Consider the following 17,243-nt stretch of genomic DNA (forward strand, 5'->3'; position numbering starts at 1 on the left):
CGACTCGAGTCGTTTAATCCATGACATCCATTTCTATTGTACAATCCAACCCGAACGGAACACGGTGCAGGCAATTATTTGATTCTGCACGCGTTTGCCACATAAATACGACGTTGCATTTTCAAATTTGTAACATCAACCTTTTGGTGATCATGGTACATTTTAGAAGTACTGTGTTTGGTTCGTTTGCAGTGCTCTGTGTGTGCCTCAAGTGCAAGGAAGTATGTGAAAGAGCTTCTCTCATGAACACGCCAAGGTGACAGCAGATGTCAAGTTTTATAATGAATAAGGACTGGAATTTTGTTAAATTTCTCACCCAAATCGATCACGTACGGTTTGATTTGTATGGATTATTTATTATGCTGCAATTATGTGCTTTTTTAAAGTTTTGGACCCCCTTGACTTGCATTGAAGAGACAAAAATGAATCACATATCTTTCAAAGCAACTCTGTTTGTGTTGTGCAGAAGAAAGTAAGTCATACGAATTTGGGACAGCATGAAGGTGAGTGAATAATTAGAGAATTATCATTTTCGGGTGCCTTACCTGCTCTGGGGTGGGATTTACAGTAGAAGGTATTTCGCAATCAGCCTGCTCATTAGACTCAGTGGGAAGGACACATGGATCACTGCTGAGGTCATGTGGCTTTATGGTGGCGTGCAGAAGAGGTGATCTAACAGCGTTTAAAGGAGGGGCTAAAATGGCATGGATCTGATTCAGTGGGTTTCTCTTTCTCACAAGCCCCCTCTTCCTCTTTCGTCTTTCTCTACTGGCAGTTGGAGAGCACAGAACACCTTCTGATAGTCTGGAAGGTGCATTTGAGTCATCTGTTCCCTCCCCTGTATAATCAGCATCATATCGGCTAGGCTTCCCATTTACAACACATTTGGTTATTTTCAATGTGAGTTCGGGAGAGGCGATGGACTTCCTCGGAGGGCTGGCATGCTGAGGAACAGGCTCCACGCACTTGAGAATAGGTTGTGCCGCTGTGGCAGCACAGAGTATTGAAATTTTGTCTTGATCGCCATTGAACAAGCGGGAAGTCAGGTCCTTCAGTTGCTCGTGGGTATGGTTATGATTATGGCTGCCAATCATCTGCAGAACACTTTCTTGAGGTGTAGCTGCCATCTGGGTGGCAGCTTTGTCCATGAGCATGTTAGGGTCTGTGCTCCCATCACCCCGCCCTTTACATCCACCAGGTGAATCAGAAGGCTGTTTCATGGTGGTAGGACTCCTGGGCTCTGGCATTGCAGGCAGTGATCTCCCCTTACTGTCCGTCATCACGAGTCAGGGACCTAAGAAACACAAAAGTAACACAAAATAATAAAAATATTTTATTATTATTATTATTATTATTATTAATCCAACACGTTTACAAAATGCTGTATTGAAAATACAATTGTTAGTCACAACATGCATAACTTTGAGTTGTTACGACACAACAGACAACACATCAGTTTTATGAGAGTTTCATAATGATTCAAGTAAAATCACGTTACGTGCTATAGCTATCACATTCAGTTCGATTTCTGCTTCCTTAAAACGTTCTGGAAATAAAATAAAGGGGGGTCCGGAAACGGAAAGTGTAAACAAACAAAGCAACTAAAACCAACAGATACACGATAAACTGAGAAGAAATGGGTCTTCAAAACAAATCGCCATCGTAGCTTATATTTGTTCACCGCAGATACGCAGCGTGCGGACGGACGCTGCGCGTGCTGACCACTGCACCTGTGGCGACTGCTGCAACCTGCAGCTCACAAAAGCTACAAAATAAAAGATTCATACGGCTATTTCGTTTTGTACACATTAGGACAGCGTAGCTAAAGTCAACATATTCAGTTAGTTATGCAGAGGAAAGAATTTGATAACTTAAAAGTGGTTTGGTCACACATTAAAATGGCTACCGTGTCGGCTACACTGTGAGGGAGTGGGTGGCCAGCCGCTTTCATTCAGTTCAATGAAATAATGGGCCCGATGCCACCTCTTCTCAAATTAATCCTGAAACAAAACACAATTAAAGATAAATGCTAAATTAGCATTTACCAATAAAATATCAAACATAAAGTTTATCCCAATATGCCATGCAACATGGCAATAAATTAAAGGTTATAACTGTATTTCTTCATGAGAATCAGAACAAGATTTAACTAAAGCTTTATTTAATGGAGTGACCAGTCAAATGCAAATGCCCGAACCGTCCTACACAAATAGCAGTTACCGAGCTATTGTCATTCAGCATGAGCAGTCGGGATGTCTCGTTTACATACATTAAGGGAGATTATGGATGAGACGGGCTCAGTGATGGGTTCGTTCAACAATACCTAATAGCACACCGCAAACTGCAAGAAAGCGAACTTTAACGCCACAAACCTCCATTGCAACAGTCCTCTAGGCTTATACGCTGCAAAACATGTGCAACACTCAGTGGTGTAAAAATGATCATGCCATCTAGGGCCAAAGCTCGCAAAAGTTACTGTATAGAGCTAATATGATGCTAGCAACGAAATGACTCACCAAAAACAAATAAAACGACTTAGGCGATTTCTGCACTAGTATGCAATCTCAGAGAGGGTGTCTGAGGATGGGTTGTCCACTATCCGTATGACATTTATTAAATAGTCACTAATTTATCCTTCAAACTGAGCTGAATTGCCCTACGAACTAGCACGCTAGCTAGTGAGATACAGCTGCCTGACACACTGCAACTCGACTCATTGATACATGAGACACATTTTTTTCGTCTCTAATATCACACCCGACGTGTTATACACAACAGCCGCACTTAATTGTGATGTGCCACGATTTATTATGTGGGGAAATAAAGCAGTTTACAGCATCTCCATTCCTTCAGACCTGAATTTCGAGGCTTGCGGGAAACTCTCTCATCCCAATCAGCGCCAAAAATACTCACATCCGATTGGTTGACACTCGATGGCACAATTCAACCGGTCTTTTCAAATATCCTTCTCTTTAATGATGACTCACCGATGAGCATCTTCACATTCATCCCAGGCGTGCTCCAAAACTCATCGCGGATTTGTAGTTTAAGCTAAACTCGTGCGATTCTGAGGTCATCAGTATTTGTTTTTATTTCGAAAAAAGGCAAAGCGACACCGATCACTACTCAAGAAATTGAGCGGAGGAGGGCTTCTAACCTTGTGACGTAAGGCTAAAGAGGGCGGAACTCGTTGTGGTTGCCAGTTGCTTATAAAAAATGGGGCCAATGTTCAGCTTTACGTCATCGTACAGTTTAGGGGCTCAAGAGACCAACCTGGTAAAATTAAGGTTTAAAATGAAAAATAAGAAAAAGACTAGTCTTACTTTTTGTTCAGTGACCATTTTTTGTAAATCACACTTTTAGGTGGCCAATTTTGTTTTTGTTTTTAGTGAATAATTTAACCATTGATAAAGCCATTTGTTTATGACTGAAACAAATGTAATTGTACTTTATTAAAACAGCTCTTTAAAAGAATTGCTGTTAGCAGATCCAGAGAATTTTAGCTGGGCTGAGATGAATATGAACTCTCCTAAATAGGGTCTAGCAACATATATGGTACAGTTGCATTTTTAATATTGTCATTTATTATTTGTGTTTTTTGGTTCATTATAAAATAAAATTAGAATGCAGAATTTCCACTTTAAGTATTTTTTTTATTAGCAATGTTGACTTGACCTCGTAGTCGAATTTTGCTTTAACAGAGGGTCTGGCAACCTGGAAAAAAGCGCGCCAGTGCTCCCAAACGTCATGAAATGTTTGCCAAAATAAGTTTATAAGCATGTTATGTCCGTTTCATGAAGCAGGTCGTACAATGTTTTACAAATATTTAGAAACGTAAAAAAAAATCTGTGTAATGTTATCATGAAAACAGTATTTACGAGTGCATAACTTTAAAAGGTATAGTTCACCCAAAAATGAGAATTCTCTCATTATTTACTCACCCTCGTGATATCCTAGGTGTGTATGACTTTCTCTCTTCAACAGAACACATTTGAAGAAAAACAGAAAAATATCTCAGCTTAGTAGACCCTGAAAATGCGAGTGAATGGAGATTTCTCTTTTGAAGTTTCAAAAATCAAAGACAGTTAGCATAAACGTCATTGATACGCCTCCAGCTTTTAATGTCTTCTAAAGTGACACAATTGCTTCTGGTGCAAAAATGATAAATATAATATATATTTTTTAAATCTCTAAACAAAGACTTTGCTCTAAATCATGCTTCCGGTCGGCAGCGGTAAGTGTGTGTGACGTAATCACATTAGCATTTATAACGCACGAGAACTGAGGCACGTGTGTCACAGGTCTGTCACAGAGCAGCGCTCTTTTAAAAATAAGGAGGAATGCTGTTCAGTTTGTATTCATTGCATCTGTTTCTTTATTCACAATGGTGCTTTTGTGTGCTTATCCTGGATGACTCAACCAAGTGGAGAATGTGAGATTACCTCGGTATCCATGGGAATGGGAATATGTCACACAAAGAGACCTCTTGGACTCCACCATCTCCTGAAGTGTTGGATTATAGTTAAAATAATTAAAATATTGATATTTTTTGCACCAAAAGCGATTGTATCACTTTAGAAGACATCAATTTAACAGCTGGAGGCGTATCGATGACGTTTATGCTGACTGTCTGTGATTTTTGAAACTTCAAATGAGATATTTTTATATTTTTCTTCTGTGTTCTGGTGAAGAAAGAAAATCATACACACCAGGGATATCATGAAGATGAGTAAATAATGAGAATTTAAATGTTTTGGGTGAACGATCCCTTTAAGACAGGACAGCACTTCATCATCTGTGTCAGTCCTGTCACCACCAGCACAATACGCCCCCTGCTGGCCTAAAGCGACCCAACCACAGGAACACGGAAGCAAATGACGAGCGCTTGCAAACTCATCGCTTGAATCACCGAGGAGGGTGCAAGGAATTTAAGAGCTTGGGACTATGACTTCTGTGGATAGTTCATAAACCGTCTGCGTGCTACATTATACGCCCATCCAGCGCTATTGTTAGAAGTTTTAACGTTACACGCCTTTTCATCCATACAGACGGGAACAGAATGGCATCGATTTTGCTCACCAGGTCTCGGACTCCGTTACTGAAAACATCCAGGTCATTAAAGAACGAATTCAGAAAAGGTAATAGCCAAATGTTTTCACGTATGTGTGAGATTTATATTGTTTAATACGATTGTAATTCATTTTAAATTTTCTTGGCCCCTTTATTTTAAAAAGGTCAGTCAGCCCTCTATGAACTGTCAAATACTGTATGTGGCTGAGGAACCTACCTGCGTACATTAACCCGTATACTTTATATCAGCAAAACGCAACGCGGCCTAGTTACTAAATACTAATCCACTGATTCACTTAAAGTATTTTTAAATCTGGATACGCCCAGACTATTGATGTATAATGGAAGTGCCTCTGCGTCTTTTATGAAAAAGCTCATAATAGACAAAGTCGTGTTTAAATTAGAAAGCAACCTGGCTCGCAAGATTATTGAACTACTGGTGAATTCGGAGGCTTAAGTAAATACATAGCAAGATAACTATTGAGCTTCACAGATTGAAGCAATCAATAATCACCGTGAACCATCCGACTTTTTAACGTTTTCACGTGCTGAATGGTGTCCATGTTTATGTGATGCTTCCAGATAATGGAGGTGTGACACGTGTTTGCGCTTTTGTGTCATCATGCTCTGTTACTGTAAAGTAATTTCTAGAAAACAATGGTGTTGTAACGGTTGTTGACCTCTGTTTTGCCTTGTCATTGTTATGATCAATACACGTGTAGTTTCCACAAATGTAAAGAAACAGTTGTGTTTCGTGTTGTTATAGAAAGCTTAGTTTAGACATTTACTTACGGTAAAGAAAACTATGTTTTAAAATCATAATACGCCATTAATCCATTTACCAGTGTATTGTAACTGACGCCCTGTTTGATTACGTCGATGTGACGCTATAAGTGATAAAAATCAGCGATAATCTATCAAGCATATGTTGTCTCATGTGATTAAATAGCCGTAGTCTGTGTGTGTGATATGTATATGGTTTACAGCACTACATCCTGAGAAGAGGTTTTTAGCCCGGTGTGTGTTGGAGATTATGTGAGGACAGGCTCCTCCGCCGTCTGTCGCAGACTGCAGTGACTACTTCCTATTTCACCCACCACAGCATACTCGTGCAAACGCGCGAAGGTCAAATTTATTTGGATAGCGCTTTTCACAGCAGGCGTTGCTTCAAAACAGCTGTTCATGAAAGTATGCTATAACAGAATATTAATGAATATAATGGAAATAGTAGTTTATGTTTAGGACTATTAGTGGTTAAATTGAGTAAACTAAGCAGGCTAATTGTTGTGGGTCAGTGGTTAAACAAAATTATTTTGTATGTACTATATAAGTTTTATTGTTAAAGTCATCCCGAATTAACTGACCTAATACACTTAAATGATTTGTCCTTTGATTTAGGCCAATTAAGGCTTTTGTTAATGGTTAATCATTTTAAATGTAGAGATGATATAGGTACCAAGCATGGCTAGGAAGACTATTTCATAGTTTAGAAGACCAATATGAAAACGATATCCCTCCTTTTGTGGATTTTGATATTCTCTGTATTGTTAACAGGCCGGAGTTTTGCTATCGTAATGAGCGTGATGATTATAGCGTGATAGAAGGTCATTTAAGTACTTTGGAGCTAAACCAAAGCTTTGTAAGAAATAAACATAATTTTTTAATTAATACAAAACTTAACAGGTAGCCAGTGTAACGCCGATAAAATGGGGCTGATATGATTGTATTTCTGCTTTTGATAGCACTCTAGCTGCTGCATTTTGAACCAACTGAAGTTTATTTATTAAACCTGCAGGACATGCTCCTAGTAATGCATTACAATAACATAGTCTTGAGGTCACGAACACATTAATTCCTTTTTCAGCATCAGAAACAGATAGCATGTGTCGTAACTTGGTAATGTGTCTGAGGTGGAAGAATGCTGTTCTACAAATATTGGTAATTTGCAAACCTAAATTTATGCTGTAGAAGTTGACATTACAGTACATGCATCAAGAGTCAGATTATATTTTAGCGGCTTATTTTTTTTAGGTTTTTGTTCCAATAATTAGTACTTCTGTTTTAGCGGAATTGAGTAAAAGGAAATTTCTACATCCACTCTTTGATATCATATATACACTGTTCATTTAGAAAATTGTGAAATGTTGTCGGGTTTCGAAGAAATATAAAGTTGGCTATCATCGGCAGAATAGTGAAAACTAATTCCATGGTTCCTGATAATATTTCCCAGGGGAAGCACATATAGGGAGAAAAGCAGAGGCCCTAAAACTGATCCCCGTGGCACTCCACACTTAACTTTAATTTGATCTGACAGTTCCTCATTTACACAGAGAAAGGGGTAGAGGTCAGAGAGATAGGACCTAAACCAAGCTAATGCCTGTCCACAAATAGCAAAGTAATTCTCAAGCCTATCCAAAATAATGTCATGATCTATGGTGTCGAAGGCAACATTAAGATCTAAAAGCACTAGAAGAGAACTGCATCCACGATCAGATGATAAGAGCAAGTCATTTGTAACTCTGATAAGTGCAGTCTCTGTTCTGTGATGAGGCCTAAATCCTGACTGTAAATTTTTTACAGAGGAATGGTATGCTATATATGAAGAATTTCATAGTTGGGAGGACACAACCTTTTCTAGTATTTTCGGCATAAATGGGAGATTTGAAATCAGTCTATAATTAGCCAATTCTCCTGGATGGTTTCTTGATAAGTGGTCCGATAACTGCCAGTTTAAAGTTTCTTGGGACATGCCCTAAAGATAATGAGGAGTTAATATTATTAAGAAGAGGTTCTGAGATTACAGGAAACACCTCTTTTAGGAGTTTAGTCGGTATTGGATATAACATACATGTTGCTAATTTTAATGTTTTGATCATTTTTGTTGGATCATCCAGACCTATAACAGCAAAGGATTGAAGTTGCTTGTAGGGAATAATTTTAGACTTCTGGGGTGCTGTGGCAGATGGATGCATAATTTCAATTTTGTTTCTGATGATTTAGAAATTCATGAAGTCATTACTATCATGCTGTGATGGAATATCCGGTTTAATCAAAGTTTTATTCCTAACCAATTTAGCCACAGCACTGAATAAACACCTAGGATTTTTGTGGTTATTTTCTATGAGTTTGCTCAAATATGCTGACCTGGCAGCTTTTAGTGCCTGTCTGTAGTTAGAGGCACTATCCTTCCATGCACCGTAAAATAGTGCAGGATTTTTCTCTTTAACTTTCTTTAATCGAATGGGGCGACAATATCTAGAGTGCTAGAGAAGAATGTATCCATATTTTCTGTGACAACCAAGTTCTTCTGAACTTTTTGCAGTGAATGATAACGTTGCATATAGTCTTGCAGCATGCAAGAGACGAGGTAATAATCTGAGATATCATCGCTCTGTGGCAGAATTTCTATATTATCAACATCTATTCCATATGACTTAATTAAATCTAGCATATGATTATGGCGATGAGTTGGTCCTGTCACATTTTGACTGACTCCAACAGAGGTGAGAATATCGATAAATGCTAATCCCAGTAGATATTGAAGTCACCAACAATTAAAGCTCTATCCACAACGACAGATAATCAGCAAATTCTTGAGGGAATTCAGAATATGGCCCTGGTTGTCTATATACTGTTACAAGAACAAAATATTTTTTTTTATTTATATCTGACAATGTCACATTTGGCATTATCAGTTCAAAAGAACTGAACTTATATCCAGACCTTTGAGTAACACTAAAAATATCTCTGTGAATTGTAGCAACACCTCCTCCTCGATCTTTCAGACGAGGCTCATGTTTATAACAATAACCTGAGGTAGTAGACTCATTTAAACAAATTTATTAATCTGTTTTAATCCAGGTTTCAGACAAACAGAGTGAATTCAAACTATGATCTGTAATGATTTCATTTGCAATTAGTGATTTGGATTAAATTGATCTAACGTTAAGTCCTTTCTTTATATGATGTTTATATGATAGTAGATGTTCGGAATAGCCCGTTTGTCTTCTTCCGGACCTGGGCCACAGTTAGTCAAATACTATCCCTATTAAGACTATGAACAATATAACTGGAGAGGAGATGTTAAATATTTTTAAACATTAACAATTTAAATTAAGTTATATAAAACAATAAAAAGTAATTTAATGCAAAATTAAACTACTTAGACACTCTTTAACTGTGATTTATTAGATCTACATTATTACTGATTTGATGCAATAAGAATGCCTGAATGACTATAACAGACAGCATGCATCTTATATACATATATTTATACATATACATTATATACATTTTTGAAGAATTTGTCCCGTTTACACATTAACTGCTGTGTTTGCTTTTAATATCTTGTCAAAACAGCGCAGATTTTATCCGGTCTGTTAACACTCTCATAATTCATTGACAGCTGCGTTTACATTAATATCGCCTAAAGATGGGCATTATGATTAAGTACAGTGTAGAGTCTCATGAAGAAGCACTGCATTCATCATGAGACACAAGTGCACAGACAGACAGGACGAATGTGAGCGTTTGAGAGCAGCAACCTGTAATCTAGCTCTTTTTCCCCCCACTGTACATCTTCAGACAATCATGATTTCAATCTGGATTGAACTTTCTAGCTTGATGCATGCGTAATGCCAAGGTGACTTCTGATGTCAAGGTTTATGGTGAAAAAGGAGTTATATTTGGGTATTTTCTCACCTAAAACTGATTGGATTGCTTCCGAAGATATGGATTGAACCACTGGAGTCTTATGGATTACTTTTATGCTGCTTTATGTGCTTTTTGGCGTTTCAAAGTTTTGGTCACCATTCACTTACATTGTATGGGCAATACAAGCTATTTATAGCAAATACCAGTAAAATTTGTTGGAAGTAAAGCAAGTGGTTTCGACCCTGAGGAAGTTCATGGTCATATACTGTTTCTAATAGAAATTACACAAATGCTCTTTTGCCTACTTTCTCAACCACAACGTCGCTGCCACAATGTGTAATTGATTTCGAAATATACTTGAAGTGCTTCCTGAGAATGTAATTTATGTGTGGACTTTCTGTCTTCTAGTGGCATAGAAAATGATTAACCACACCTCTGCATGGCAGTCTATAAATTAGAGGTATGATCTGGTTGTAAGTTGTGTTGGGTAAACATTATCAAGTCTTTGATTAATAATGTGGATTGGCCTCAAAAACATGACAACACTGACGTTCCATAGAAGCAACCATTTGCTGAGCTTAAAGATGAGCCTATTCATTGACATAATATTATTATGAATGTTTTGTTTTTGTTACCTACATCAAAAAAGGTTTACTGTGAGAGGAATTGGGCATCTGCAGTCCAGTCTTAACCTACATCGACTCTTGCCAGCAGGGGAGTTTATTATCAGGACACCAGCATACTCCACAGGGCTTCTACAAAGCTGGTTAAATGTACCAACACAGACTTTGATGCTCTATCTCTACCAGCTGGCACAGGCAACTAATATGAGTGTAAAGAACACCTGGTTGAGATTCAAACAACATGCAGCCCAAATTTGTCTGGTTTTGAGGCAAATGACACCTGTTAAACAAGAAGCACTAAAGTTTTACTGTGTATATTTTGGTTGATGTTGACTGTCCTATTCTACACGTATCACTGGACATAAACTAATGAAACTTCGTATTCATTAGCACAGAGATGCAGATATCATGACATTTTACCATACTTCCACTGTTGCTTTTTGTCCTAAAGACTGTGTATCATTGTTGACCTTATTTTCACAACCATACATGAATGAGGTATTTCTAAGGAACTTAATGTGTTCCAGTCAGGCTGTTTTATCACACTCTGAGAAGGGCTGCTACCTCTGATAACAACAACACTTACAAAACAGTCAGTCACTTTATCTGCAAAGAGGTTTTTGAAAGTATATATAGCCCCCTCATTCCTACACAAACTTATTTCCTGTTCTCTGTATAGTTCCTTCTGGAAGTCCTCAGGTCATGATAACCTCAGACACTGGTTGCCTTGGTCATTTCTGCAGTCATGTGCCAGAAGTGCAGATAATCATGTGCATTTAATAATTTTTCAGATACCCATACAAATCTGGGTGTTATGCTAATTGGTGACCTGTTGGAACTCCATAATGTGTGCAAGCAGGGATGTGAATTTTGGGGGGCAGGGGCTCAAGGGGAAAATAAAGGCAGTTCTGATAATTATTTATTGAAAACAAAAAAATAAATAAACAAAAGTTAAATATATTAACACAACTCTGACTTCCTTACCAATTTATTTTAATTCCCTCACACTCACGCAATTGATTCATACTCAACAGATTTCTACAAAATAATCAGTTCACATGCAGACCATGGTCTTCTTTAGTATTCACTAGGCTTATCACAAGAGCAGGCAACAGCAAAGTAAACTATGCCACAATGTGCATGTTCTCTTACGAGAGGTTCTCTCGTATTGCGTAAGCTAGCTTACGCTATGGGAAAGATTCATCTTTTCTGAGATATTGAAGCCAAAAAATTATCCTTAATTTTTGTATCCATTGTCAACGCAGTGCGGCAGCTGCAGACCTTGAGCGAGCTAGCTAGCGAGCTCATAGGTTGCTCTGCGGCAACTGCTGCAGCCTATAGACTGAGCTTGGGCTAACTCGCGATCCAATGAGAGGCGTCCGCGCATCACTGCATCAAAGCCCGCCAAAATGGGCGTGACTAGAGTGCATATAAGCGTAGTTCGTAGGCTGGAACCCTGATTTTCATCTCTTCAGCTGAAGCTCTCCGCATCGCTGACCTGGAAGCCGCGTCGCCGTTTGAGGGGCATCTAGCAAGCGTGGACAGCGCTAGAAGAAGCCGGCCGCCTCAGCCACCTTCAGCCATCCTGCGAAGCTACGCCATCCGACAACGTATCCTTTTATTCAGCAAGCTAGTTCTCACGTAACTATTCACAAAAGAGTACGAAGCGCTCTTTTTCAAGATGCCTCGCCCACTTGCGCCTCATGTCGCGCTCTTTCAGCACAGGAGACCGCCACATCATCTGGCGCCTCTGCCTGGGACTGGGGCACGCAGAGCTCGCCTCACTGAGGGCGGATGCGATTTCGCGAGGAGCTACCGATGTCGACCCTGCGGGCTCGACTCGAGCAATCAAAGCAGAAACCGCCGCCGCTTACCCTCAGCCGCGCAGGAAGAAGCGCCGCCACAAAGGCTGCCGGAAACTGTGGTTGAAGAGACTGCCTCGCCGGAACCTCTCCTCGAGCATCGCTCACCCTCCCCGCCTCGGACGCCAGCAGTTGCCGCCGAACGGCCGCGACTGCTGCCATCTCGGATGACGAAGCAGAGGATAAGGGCCGCTGTTCCATCATGGCTTCGACAGCGAGGAGTAGACAGGCTCCCAAGCCTCCTCCTCAGCCCAGGAATCCAGCAGGACCCGCCCGAGTCGGCGGGAGTTAACACGCCTCACACAGGCCGCCGACCGCCTCGGCTCGAGTGGTCACCGCCCCTGAGCAGGCACCCAACAGACTCGACGGCTGCTTTCTTCAAAGCCATCGCCGCTTACACCCGCTGCCCGGCCGCCCCTTCCTGCTGGAATTACATACGGAGCTTGCAAAGTCGTGGAACGCCTTTTTCAGCCAGGACCCGCTTCACACGCCTCCACCTCTCTCGCCGTGGACGGGCGCCACTGAGAGAGGCTACTCCTCCATCCCCCGGTCGAGGACTCGGTAGCAGCACACCTTTGTCCGCCCCGCGAGATGGCATGCTCCAAGCCTGTGCTCCCGTCTAAGGCCTGCAGAGCGACTTCCGCTTATGTTGGCCGCCTATTCCGCCACGGCCAAGCCGCATCTGCTCTGCACTCAATGGCCGCTTTTACAGATCCTACAAGCAGACCTTCTTCGGAGTGGGATGAGAAAGGCAGGCACCCAGAGGCTGTTACTGATCTACTGGCCGACAGACCTCGCCCTTCGGCTACCAAAGCTGCAGCCCAAGCTCTAGGGAAGTGCATGGCCTCGCTGACTGTGACCGAGACTGTGACACTTATGGCTAACACTAGCCGACATGGGAGAAGCAGAGCGCTCCACGTCCTCAACGCACCGCTCTCTCCAACCGGTCTCTTCGCTCCGCTGGTGAGTGGCATTGTTGACCGCTTCTCAGAAGTCCAGAAAGCCACCTAAGCCATGAACCTCTTCCTGCCGCCGCCAGCTAGCTCCTCTGCAGGCCGCCACGTGATCAGCCTCCTGCACGAGCCTCTTCACAGCTCCAGTTCAACAATCTCAGACTTCGCAGCGCCGACAGGGCGGCCGCCTCGATCAAGCCAGACAGCCGCCGAGACCGCCGCCCGCTGGCCTCGATCTAAGGTAACGCTGAAACCCGAGCAGCCGAGTCTTCCTAACTGTGTTGAACAAACGACGGCTCAGTCCCGCCGCGCCGACCACTGTCAAAGCTTTACCCCCTGTCAGTCCCCTTCTCTCAAGCTACTACAGTGGTGAATTTAGCAGCCAACAAGCCGGTGACACTGCCCGCTTGCCTGCACTCAAACGACGCTTTCACGGCGACCCAAATAAATCTTGTAAACCCCAGTTACTGAACCGCCGAAGGCCAGAGTCAATGAAGGCGCCACAAATGCGCGTGCGCTCATTCTCTGCCCGCTCTGTCACACGACCAGCCCTATGTGTAGAAAATGTGCCCACAATCCAGTGTTCACTTCTGCACACAAGCACTGCATGTCTCGTGTCCCCACCAGAGCACGCCACATAAAGCTGTTACTGAACCGCCGAGCGCTAGAGTCAATGAATGCGCCCACAAATGCGCGCGCGCTACCATTCTCTGCCCGCTCTGTTACACGGCCAGCAACCATTCCTCTGTGTGTAAGTCCCGCGCTCATGACTATGCTTAGCGATCACGTAACAGATGTGACTCTTTCCCCATTCATTCCAATCGGAAGTCACTCACAAAACAGCCTGTTCATGCTGTCTGCGCAGCAATCATGCATGAACACACTAAACGCGCCACACATTTTGTTCAGCTCTGTGTGCGGCAATCAGAGCGAATTGGCCATTCACCCTCTAGCGCTACGCTTCAAAGCGTGGGAAGCTATTCCAGGGATATCCAAGTGGGTGTTAAGCACAATACAACAGGGCTATTTGCTACAGTTCGATCGCCGCCTCGCTTCAGAGCCGCTCGAAACCACTGTGAACACGGAAGCAGCGTGCATGCTTCGCTCAGAAATAGCAAGCCTTCTGTGCAAAAGGGCCATAGAAAAGTGCCACCCTCTCTGAGCGAAGTCGGGCTTTACAGCCGTTATTTTCTTGTTCCCAAGAAAGACGGCGGCCTCAGACCCATATTAGATCTCAGGGTTTTGAACAAGGTGCTTGCAAAAGACCGCTCAAAATGCCTACAATCAGGAAACTCCTCGCGATGTGCGCCAGGGGACTGGTTTATTTCTCTCGATCTGAAAGATGCATACTTTCAGATTCAGATAAATCCCCGCCACAGGCCATTCTTGAGATTCGCCTCGACGGCCAGGTTTATCAATACACCGTCCTTCCGCTCGCCTGTCCTTAGCACCCTGTACTTTCACGAAGCGCATGGATGCGGGCGCCGCACTCCCCGCGGAGTCAGGGTTTGCGAATTCTGAACTATTTGGCGACTGGCTGATTATGGCTCAGTCACATATGGAGCTTCTGTCTCACAGAGCAGTTCTCCTCAGCCATCTGAACAGTTTGGGTCTTGCAGTCAATTGGACCAAGAGCTCACTACAGCCCAGTCAGACCATTTCCTTCCTGGGAATAGAACTAGACTCCGTGGCAATGACGGCTCACTTATCTACACAGCGCCAAGACGCCGTGTTCAGCTGACTAGCCGCATCTTTTCAGATGAACAGCCTCACGCCTCTGAAGAAATTCCAGAGAGTGCTAGGTTACATGGCCTCAGCCGCAGCAGTACTTCAGCTGGGTTTACTGCACATGCGCTCGCTTCAGCATTGGCTAAACACCCACGCGTCTCGCCGGGCTTGGGCCACAGGCCGCCAGCCCATCAAGGTGACTCAGACCTGCATATCAGCTCTGCAGCCCTGGACAGTGGCCGAATGGTATCAGCGGGAGTGACAATGGGAGCTGTATCTCGCCGAAAAGTCATCTCGACGGACGCGGCCCAACACGGGTTGGGGCGCTGTCCGCGAGGGCTCTCCGGTTTCGCCTATGGTCAGTTCAGGAAAAGCTCCTTCACATAAATTGTCTGGAAATGATAGCGGTCGAGTACGCCGCGGCGCTTTCTCCCGGTCATTCAGGGTCACCATGTCCTGGTCCGCTCGGACAACAGATCTGTGGTATCCTACCTAAACCGCCAGGGCGGTGTCAGATCCAGGAACCTCTTCCATCTGACAAAACGCACACTGAGTTGGTCCCAGTGCCACCTGCGCCGCTGAGGGCAACGCACGTGCCAGGCCACCTGAACGACGGCCCGGACAGACTGTCCAGAGACAATATTCCCCAGGGGAATGGTCCCTGCACGCCAAACAGTCCAGACGCTATGGCACCTATTCGGCAGAGCAGAGATAGACCTCTTTAGCGCCCAAAGAGAACTCTCACTGCCCAATATTTTTCTTGAAAGCGAGGACGCCGCTGGCCCAGGACTGGCCCAGACGCCCGCTTACGCCTTCCCTCCCGCCTCGCTATTGCCACAGGTAATGCAGAGGATCAGGGAAACGCGCCACTCGGTGCTCCTCATAGCCCCGCTGGGGAGAATCAGACATGGTTCCCGGAGCTTACGCAGCTGTCACTGACAGCGCCGTGGCCCATCCCAGTGAGAGCAGATCTCCTCTCTCAAGCTCGCGGCACAATCTGGCATCCCCACCCAGAGCGCTGGGCTGCATGCATGGGTGATCAACGACTACCCGTCGCTCTGCCAGAAGGAGTAATAAACACCATCATACACGCTAGAGCCCCTTCCACGAGAAGACTCTATGCGCCAAAATGGTCTGTGTTCTCAAAATGGTGCACCGACAGAGACCTGGACCCACGGACATGTGGGGTGTCGTCGCTGCTCGTATTTCTACAAGAGCTGCTGGATAAGGGCAGATCCCCATCCTATGTGGCGGCCGCTGCGGCGCTTCGCTGAACCCCTGCACGGCCAGTCATGGGGTAAAAACGAGCTGGTCATCCGCTTCCTCAGGGGAGCTAGAAGGATGAACCCCCGCGCTCCATCGGTTCCTATCTGGGATCTTTCTATAGTTCTCTAAACTATGAAAGCCCCCTTTCGATCCACTTCAATCCGTGGATTTGAAATACCTTTCACTCAAAACTGTTTTTCTGACTGCCCTGTCATCAGTCAAACGTGTGGGAGACCTTCACGCGCTGTCTGTCAGCGCACGTGTCTTGAGTTTGGACCAAGTGACTCCAAGGTCATTTTAAAGCCTAGACACGGCTATGTTCCCAAGGTGATCGGTACTCCTTTCAGAGCACAGGTCATTTCCTATCGGCGCTGCCAGCACCGGATAGCGAACGCGACGCCAATCTCCTTTGCCCGGTCAGAGCACTGAGATTGTATACTGCGCGCTCCGCTGCTTTCAGACGCCCGAAGCAGCTTTTCGTGTCGCTCGGAGGGCGCAACAAAGGTCTCGCCGCCGAAACAGACACTATCTAGATGGATAGTGGACGCTATTGCTGCTGCATACGCGTCAATAGATCTGCCATGCCCGCTGGGCATTAGGGCTCACTCCACTAGAGGCATGGCATCCTCGTGGGCATGGTCCAGCCGGAATTTCCATTCACGACATATGTGCGGCAGCGGGATGGACTTCCTCCACCTTTGTCAGATTTTACAATATGGAAGTGCCCGCTCTGCAGGCAAAACTACTAGCGGTTTAATACGCTACAGCTCCCCTGGTGAGCTGCACTGATGGGACACATTCCACACAGACCGCACCGCCGCTCTGTCGTTCCCATCCTACTATGTGCTTATGTATTACACAATCAATGACCCGCATTCTTGCCGGCCAAATATTATTTCCCCACTCATAAGGGCTCCCCGGTCCCCCTTAATTCCCTGGGGCTCATACAGTGGATGCTTGACGCACGACGGCATTGACAATGGGTTCCCGTGAGCGTAAGCTAGCTTACGCAATACGAGAGAACCTCTCGTAAGAGAACGTATCGGTTACCTAACGTAACCTCGGTTCTCTCTAGATGAGGGAACGAG

The 17,243-nt window shown here is 44.0% G+C and overlaps 2 protein-coding genes across 8 annotated transcripts in view; one reads left to right on the forward strand and one right to left on the reverse strand.

Moving 5' to 3' along the window:
* LOC127617709 (histone-lysine N-methyltransferase NSD2-like) overlaps positions 1 to 3,120 on the reverse strand; it is a 28,450-nt gene extending 25,330 nt beyond the window's left edge. The window contains exons 1-2 of one of the 4 annotated variants that reach the window (XM_052089769.1): positions 2,988 to 3,120; positions 546 to 1,294 (exon numbers count right to left, since the gene is read on the reverse strand). In XM_052089769.1, the coding sequence (XP_051945729.1) occupies positions 546 to 1,280 (735 nt within the window). In that variant the 5' untranslated portion in view covers positions 1,281 to 1,294; positions 2,988 to 3,120. Of the gene's footprint in view, positions 1 to 545; positions 1,295 to 1,498; positions 1,649 to 2,855; positions 2,873 to 2,913 lie in introns of those variants that run through there. The other 3 variants (XM_052089767.1, XM_052089770.1, XM_052089768.1) reach the window with 3 other exon arrangements.
* Positions 3,121 to 4,904: 1,784 nt separating this feature from the next.
* The window catches only part of LOC127617716 (mitochondrial proton/calcium exchanger protein-like), a 52,252-nt gene continuing 39,913 nt past the window's right edge, over positions 4,905 to 17,243 (forward strand). For all 4 annotated transcript variants that reach the window (XM_052089784.1, XM_052089785.1, XM_052089787.1 and 1 more), the window contains exon 1: positions 4,905 to 5,138. In XM_052089784.1, the coding sequence (XP_051945744.1) occupies positions 5,060 to 5,138 (79 nt within the window). In that variant the 5' untranslated portion in view covers positions 4,905 to 5,059. The remainder of the gene's footprint in view (positions 5,139 to 17,243) is intronic.

This window comes from Xyrauchen texanus, chromosome 24 (genome assembly GCF_025860055.1).
Source record: "Xyrauchen texanus isolate HMW12.3.18 chromosome 24, RBS_HiC_50CHRs, whole genome shotgun sequence".
Taxonomy (NCBI): domain Eukaryota; kingdom Metazoa; phylum Chordata; class Actinopteri; order Cypriniformes; family Catostomidae; genus Xyrauchen; species Xyrauchen texanus.